At 32.2% G+C, this 8,403-nt stretch overlaps 1 protein-coding gene across 3 annotated transcripts in view; it reads left to right on the top strand.

Annotated features, from left to right (window-relative positions):
- The window catches only part of GRIA2 (glutamate ionotropic receptor AMPA type subunit 2), a 159,717-nt gene extending 159,469 nt beyond the window's left edge, over positions 1–248 (top strand). For all 3 annotated transcript variants that reach the window (XM_047856027.1, XM_047856026.1, XM_047856025.1), the window contains one exon: positions 3–248. In XM_047856027.1, the coding sequence (XP_047711983.1) occupies positions 3–248 (246 nt within the window). The remainder of the gene's footprint in view (positions 1–2) is intronic.
- The last annotated feature ends 8,155 nt before the right edge of the window (positions 249–8,403 follow it).

Below are 8,403 nucleotides of genomic sequence, written 5' to 3'. Positions count from 1 at the left end.
AGGAAAAGACCAGTGCCCTCAGTCTGAGCAACGTTGCTGGAGTATTCTACATCCTTGTCGGGGGCCTTGGTTTGGCAATGCTGGTGGCTTTGATTGAGTTCTGTTACAAGTCAAGGGCCGAGGCGAAACGAATGAAGGTGGCAAAGAATGCACAGAATATTAACCCATCTTCCTCGCAGAATTCACAGAATTTTGCAACTTATAAGGAAGGTTACAACGTATATGGCATCGAAAGTGTTAAAATTTAGGGGGTAGGAACGAGGCTCTAATACAAACTTCTAAGTGCACGTTTTAGCTTTATTGTTGCGTCCTTACGCTCTTTTAAATGAGGAAGGTGGCCAATGGATCATCCTGTATGTATTGTTAATGTTCTTCCATGTTCCTGATCAGTGACTAACCTGCAGCTCAACTGTCTATTTTCCTCTTTAATGACAAAGTAGCTTGGATGAATGTGGACAGATTCCTGCTATAATTGTGCTTTATTATTTGTAGTTCAGCTTCGCACTGTTTGCTTTCATTTGCTACAAGCTTTCAGATAGAAGTAAACTTTTCAAAAACAGCACCACCTTTACTCTGGATGTATTTGAAAGCCATAACATAATTTTTTTTTCTTTCTTCCTCCCTCCCCCCTCTCATTTAAGATGACCTTGAGTGATGCCATGAGGAACAAGGCAAGGCTGTCAATTACAGGAAGTACTGGAGAAAATGGACGTGTTATGACTCCAGAATTTCCAAAAGCAGTGCATGCTGTCCCTTACGTGAGTCCTGGCATGGGAATGAATGTCAGTGTGACTGATCTCTTGTGATTGATAAGAACCTTTTGAGTGCCTTACACAATGGTTTTCTTGTGTGTTTATTGTCAAAGTGGTGAGAGGCATCCAGTATCTTGAAGACTTTTCTTTCAGCCAAGAATTCTTAAATATGTGGAATTCATCTTGAATTGTAAGGAATGGTTAATTAAAAACACAACATCCTTTTCTACTCCAGTTCCAGATGAAGTTTGGTGGACATGCACAGCTAACATGGAAGTACTATAATTTAACTGAAGTCTTTGTACAGACAACAAACCCGTTTCTGCAGCCACTATTGTTAGTCTCTTGATTCATAATGACTTAAGCACACTTGACATCAACTGCATCAAGATGTGACATGTTTTATAAGAAAAAGAAAAAAAAACATTTAAAATTAAAAAAAATATTTTTAGGTATTTTCAAAAAAAAACTGGCTTTTAAATAAATTTGCTTCCATATTGGTTGGATAAGACAAAGTAATGATTAAGCTGAGTGGGAAGTGATTATAAAGGCTTTAGGTATCAGTTCCGTATTTTTCAAAGCCAAATATGTAAATGCTAAGGAAAGAACAAAGAGAAGATTCAAATCTTGTAATTTAATATTGTTGTTAAAACTTTAATGTATCCTATTCTTTAACATTTGGTGTTAATATAAAATTACTTGGCAATGCTTGACATTTGAAATAAACATTTTTCTATTGTTTTATTTGCAACTGGTCCAATTAATTTTGCTTAGCTACAGTTTGGTCATAAAACAAATGAGTTTAAAGACATTATCAAATTGCTAGGTTCCCAGAGAAAATTGCCCTTTTTAAGAAGGCCAGGTGGTTTCTAGGGTATAAACTTGTCCCAAAACAATATCTGAATCTGTTTTTAGTATGTCTTACTATATGTAAAGAAATATTTAACATAAAGCATTTAATCTATGTAGATAAATGCTAATAGATTTAAAAAGCTAATATTAAACAGCAAATATCAGAATATGTGAGGGTCCATTTTAAAATGTTTGAGCTTGCAGAAGAGAAGTATTAGTTGTAAATGAAGTTAGGAATGCCTAGAAAGTAGCTTTTTAAATAGTTGCCAATCGATCAAATTCCATAAGCTAAATCTAAGTTTTTGTTTTCAAATTTAGAAGAGCTGTTATAAAGCTTATATATTATGAATAATTTAAGCACTTCTGAATCACCTACAATGTAGTTTCTTCCCATTGCCATCAATAAAAACAACCCTAATATATTGTATTTATTCTTATCCCTCAAGTGGAATGGCTATTTTAATATGAGCAATGGGGACAAAACATCACGTTTCTGTAACTTTTGACTAAAGAGCTTCTATTTCTCTAATTAAAAAATTTAAAGGAGCTCTCTTTCCCTTCATCAAAGGCCATTTGTTTCTATTAAAGCTCCCCCCTCCCAACAAAATTAATTTAGGGTTTTAAACAATTGTTACCATCCAATAGTTATTTTTAATATTTTTTTATTAAAATAATTACTTATTTCTGCAAGTAAGCCTTTGTGTAGCACTTGGTATCTTACTAAGTGCCTTGAAAACATTTTTATTGATTATGTTCCACAGAAGGGAAAGATGATGTAGGATTAAACAACAGCCCCTACCATGGAACGTGGGGGCATGTGGTATCATGATGTTCTTCACCAAATTTAGTCATCCCTGATCACAAATCCGTAGACAGTACGATATTTTTGTGCATTTCTCCTCATCAGGAATGTTGGAGGTGCATTTTAAGTTTTACTAATACGTGCTAGAATGACCAAATTGCAGACTAATTGTTTCCATATTGTACCTAAAATGAGTTTTTAAAAATGAAAAAGATGACTCTATACAATCAATGCTATTTATTGTACCTCTGGGCCTACTCTTCTAAAAATTGTAGCTTATCAATTTTTCTCTGTCAAGCTTGAACTAATGTAAATAATTGAAATAATGTAAAGTTATATTTTCATGTTTTTCTAGATCCAACATGACAAGAATACATAATGTAAGAGTATTTCAACTATGGATAATGTTGATTGGATAATGCACATCTCAGTTACAAAGCAGTAATCATAGTTTAATATCCATGTAACGGTGCATCAATATATTGCTATATAAATATGTCCGTGTGCATATAAGTGAAAAGTGGTCAAACAAGAGTGATGACAGCTGTCTAAAGGTTTTTTTATTCATTTTATATAAAAACTGTTATGGAAAGAACAAAATGTTTATGAACTATTCTTATGTAAATTTCCAACTGTCCTTTACTGTACTTTTTGTTTACAGTATAGTACCTTATTTTCTGCTGTGTTAAGTGGGTGTCAGACTCCAAGGAGACATACACTTTCTACAACTTCTATTGAAGATATTGGAATTTCCAATTTTTCATGTGTACTATGTCAGAAAATGCTTTTGATTTTATTTTTAAATCTAACATCGGATGGCTTTTTCGGAGTGTTGTAAAAACTTCAATCATACATAAAACATGTTCTTACAAAAGGCAAAGATCTTTATTTATTTATTTATTTATTTATTTAACCTCATAGTTCTTCAAACTAATAATACTGAGAAATCAAAAAAATATATATATATATCTAAGTGTATTCCCAAACTTGGCTATTTCTATTGAACAAGGACACCTTTGCTCAGTTCACACGTCAACTAAGTACAAATGGAACAGAGTAGAAATAACCTGTTTTTTAACTAAAATGATTAACATTGTCAGTATTCCAAATCTGTAGTCATTAAATGCTTTGGGCATATGTAGAAATATGAGTGAATCAATTACATTTCTCATTTTATGGTAGATATAACGCCATACGTTGCTATCATCCGCCATTGCACGGTGTGTTGTGAGCTCAGTTGCTTTTATAGTCATATGAAAGGGCCAGAATGGTAACTTGCTTTAAATATTCCACAAGGTAACACATTTCCAGGCTTCCAGGCTGCAGAAAGTGTGCTTGCTCATTTATTGTTTTTCGGAGAATAAGGAAGAGAAACTAAAACTCTCACAGTTCTGATTAGGTCTTTTCACAAAGGTGATCATTTTAGTATTTAGGCAGTCCCTTTTAGGTAAATTATAAAATTATTAAGACATTTTAGTTCCTCAAAATTGCACATTAAAATGCCTTTTAGAAACTTTGTGGGTTTTAATGTCTTTAATGTTTAATGGATGAGTATGCAAATGCATCTGCTTAAAAATACAGTCGTCTTTACTTTCCACTCTGCAGATACCCTAAATATTTTAGTGGTCACGGTAGTAAGTTAAGCAAATGCAGAGAAGCGTTAACAATGTAATCACCCTACAGGATCATTTCAATACAACACTTTGACAATACCATTAAAGAAGAACACTTACTGAAACTAATTAGAATAGAATACAATGTGTTTTCCCCCCTTCTTTCTGTGCCCTATCTCATCACATTCAAGAGTTAGGGATCTAGTAAATTTAAACAAATAAGTCAAGAATCGCCTGAACCTTGAAATGTATCTCTGGGTAAACCTGTTTGCATCTGGGTAGAATTTTATTATCTATTGCATTTTGAGAGCCTCTGGTCTGTTTTGTAAAATGAAGTGTAATTCAGACAAATATTCCATTTACCTCTAATTTGAATGAAATAAGTAGGTGTTTTGATTGAATTAGTTGCATAAATTCTCTGTTATCAATTTTAGTTGGTAATTTGTGGTTTATCCATGAACTCTGGAGTTTGTTAGGTTTCACAAATTTTACATGAACTCAAAATAAGCTTATTAATAGGAAATAGAAGAATGAGGCAAATATATATTTAAAAGTAGAATAATTTTAAAACTGTTTTTTTTTTTTTAAATCACCAACATGAAAGATGGGTAAGTATAAATGAATCATCATGATGTTCTTAATGGAAATCAGGAGATATTTTAGAAGGTTTGTGAAAATTGTATCAAATTTTATTTTAAAAAAGGAGTTCGTTCTCTTAATGTATTGCTTTGCTAGATTATGACACTAGAAATTAGAATAGGTTCTATCAATAAATAATACCTTCTGTATTTCTATGTTTTAAAATAACAACAGCTCATAGCGAATGGCACTCTAAGTATGTGAAGGTTCAAACATATTTATATAAATATGATATTCAAGCACAGAAATGAACACAAATGACCTCATATCCAGTGAGAGCGGGGAAGTGCCTGGAGTAAATCTGGATCATAAGAATTTGTGTATGCATTTTATATCCTGTCTCTATTCATTTCCTTCTTGCTTTACCATTTTACATTCTCTTCCTGCCCTTAAGTACAACTGCCATTTTTCATATATTATACTTCAAATGGTATCTCGTTGTTTAGTTTCATTCATCTTGCCTTTTGCTTTTTCTCCATGGTATCCCATCTATTTCTGGTCTGTCTTTCATGAGAGATTTTGTTTGGAGGGCACTTGGAACACAGTTCATTTTATCAAAGACAGGTCTGACAGTTTCAGAGTCTTCTTAATAACTGTAATAAATAACTAAGAATTTGTCCAATGAAATAAAAATTTCCTGCTAAGCTCTATTTCTGCATGACTCACATATTCTACCCAATAATTGCGAATGTGTTCTATTCCTCCATGTACTTAAAGAGCTGCACAATTTATAGAATTTCTGTAGGAAGTGGGAGGCTCTTCGATGGAGCAGGAAGAGTGAGAGCTCTATTTTTAATATGTTTGCTCATCAGAATCTCTTTTTAAAGTCACTTCACAATGAGCACAAGCCAATTCTGTATTTTAATTCCACTCTCAAGCACTTCCAGACTATTCTTTAATTGCCTTTTTTCCCCACTAGGTATAAGTCAACTTTGCTATTTCAGAACCACATTCCTTTTCAGATAAGCATAAACTCACTGTTACTTCATTGGATATGCCTGAATTCACTGAATGAATTTGGTCATTTTTCTTTCTTTTTTTTTTCCTTTCAGGTTAATGTGCCAATTTCATTTTATTGTAAATTGGAATGTGGGGGAGTGGATTAAGCACTTGGGAGGGAGTCAAAACCAGGATTCTAGCTTTATCTCTCCTTGTTTCACGCCTCCCTTTGTCTTTGTCTTCTCAACTGGAGTATATGGATACTAGGACTATCTCATGGCAATGATACAAGGAAACTTAATAGGATTATTTAAAACATAATGAAACATTGTGTCATCTTTAAAAAATGTTGTGTGCATTGGAGTGCCTCTTAATGCAGAAACACTTTTTGACATTTAGTTTCAAATTTGGTTCCTCATCTCAAAATATTAGAAAAGCAGTGTTGTGCCTTTTCATCCATTCAGTTGCTCATTTATTCTATCTAAAAAAACATTTATTGAATGTATCTTGAATAAATATAAACTTAAGGTAAGGGCTAAAGTTGAAACCTCTATTCTGAGGATTAAGTATTATATTTTCTTTAAAGCATGAAATTCTTTGATCCCACTCACTTAGAAATGCTATTGTGAGTATATGGATAACTCTGTGACATTTAAGAGTTATATATTTCTGTCCCAACAATTTTTAATTCAAGGCATTCAAACTTTAATTAAGAGCACATATTTGATAACATTCATCAACAACTTCTGTAAATATGGACACATATTTTTCTCTCTCTCAAAAAAATCTGAGATTGTGTAAATTGTGCTTGTCTGTAAATTTATTTGGCATCTAATCAGTATCTCTATCTGTATTTTCAAAGAGTCAAATTCAATCCATTAACAAACTGCACAGTTTGGTAATTTTAAATTGTTGCCATCTGCATAGCTTACGTGTCTAGAATCTATTTATTTGGATAAGAATTTAATTCAAATATCACTCAACATATTTTGGTCAGCAGCTAAACAGTATCTTACATTCAAACTACAACAAAAATTAAAGAAAAAATATTTTTAATACAAGCTGGTAATTTCTTAACTATGAGCCTGCCAAGTGAGAATTCGTTCATGGAAATTTTTTTAAATGAAAGTCACTCTTTTTTATATATAAAATTTTATTTAAACATTCACATTAAATCACACCTAAATTAAATGAGGATATTTTATTTCATATGGAAAGCATTTTGAAGGAATTTGTACTTTTGTTGTGTTTCCTAAACCAAAGAAAAGTATATTTTACATTTAAGAATGTATACATCATAGCTGTGCTATTTTAATTATCATCCATTATATGGCCAATATTAATAGGTAAGAAAGTCCATTTGGTAAGAATCAAAACTAAAATCAATTATAGGTTAACGTGGGCATATTTTCCATTTCCTTCTTTTTTTGATTCATTATAATGTAATTTAGAGCTTTTTTATGTAAAAATCACATTTTACCCCCAAAATTCTACGGTCAAGAAATTTGCACTAGAAAAAAAAATCCTGTGCTTATTATAATTATACGCTATTGATATATTTGAAGCATATCTAAAAACACTTTTGTGTAAATATTTACAGATTTAAAAGGAAACAGACTCATAAAAATGATTTGCAAGGTTCTTAAAATACTTATGAAAATGGATATCTGTACGGTTTCCCTCCCTCCCCAAATTAAATTTGATTTGGCTTGTTATCTCAGCTGATCAGAGGACAATTATACTGAAGTCTAAGTCATGAGTTACAATCATATGTAACAGTTAATTGTACGTGATTCTGAAATCATAGACCACATATCTGTCTTTACATAGTCTTCTTGCAAATATGTGCCTTAGTTCTCAGTGAGGGTTAATATGGATAAGCAGTGTGAAGCTGTCACCTTTATTTGGGATTCAGTTTAAATTAAAATGCATTCCAGATTTATAACTATATTTAGTCTGTATCTTAAAAGCCTTTCAAGTCTGTTTTATGTGCATTATCTTGTCAGCTATTTGTGTTAAAGAGATAAACATGTCTCTGTTCATTTTTATTTAATGTTGTTTATGTTTCTGTGCGTATGTATGTTCACGTGTGTATTAAAAAGATTCGACATCCTCTGTAGCACTTATTCTGCTAATTATTTGTAACATTGTTGACATTCCTTCTGAGTTTTTTGACTCAAAAAATGTTAAATGAATTCGAGTAAATTATTATAAAGCTTTTAAAGGGGTTTTAAAAAATTAAGCAACTATTTAGGTAAGACATATAAGAATCAAAGGTAACTAAACTCAAGAACAAAATTAGACCTTAAAATATTTTTATTTGAAAGGCATCAGAAAGTATTTGATTCTTCAAAAGTGAGTTTCCAAGATTTGTACTTCATAATTAGCTGTCAAATCATCTCCACACAGGAAAGAAGTTGGAGTCACATTTACACGGTGTCACCTTTAGCATTTTCATCAAAACACAATACAACAACAACAATATATGGGCAATAAAATTGTGCCTCAGTATCTGGAAATGGTTTTCTGGAGGTAGGAAAAAGTGTATATCCAGCTATCTGAATAACTGTTTCCAACATCAAAGGATAATTAGTTACCAATATAATTTTCAGTGTCACGATTATCTTCCAGGCATAAAAAGTTTAAGTCATTGCTCAACTGTATATAGCTGGGAAAGGATAAGTCAAGATTATAGCCAGGGTGGATTCCTGATTCCAGCCCTATCTCCTCCCCCCGCCCCCACTTCTTTTGCCAGATGGGATCTCTTTAGTTCTCTAACACGTATGTATCAGAAGAGTTGGAGTGC

The sequence above is a fragment of the Prionailurus viverrinus genome, chromosome B1 (genome assembly GCF_022837055.1).
Source record: "Prionailurus viverrinus isolate Anna chromosome B1, UM_Priviv_1.0, whole genome shotgun sequence".
NCBI lineage: Eukaryota > Metazoa > Chordata > Mammalia > Carnivora > Felidae > Prionailurus > Prionailurus viverrinus.
The sequence above is the reverse complement of the archived record's forward strand: the minus strand, read 5'-3'. Positions and strand labels throughout refer to the sequence as shown.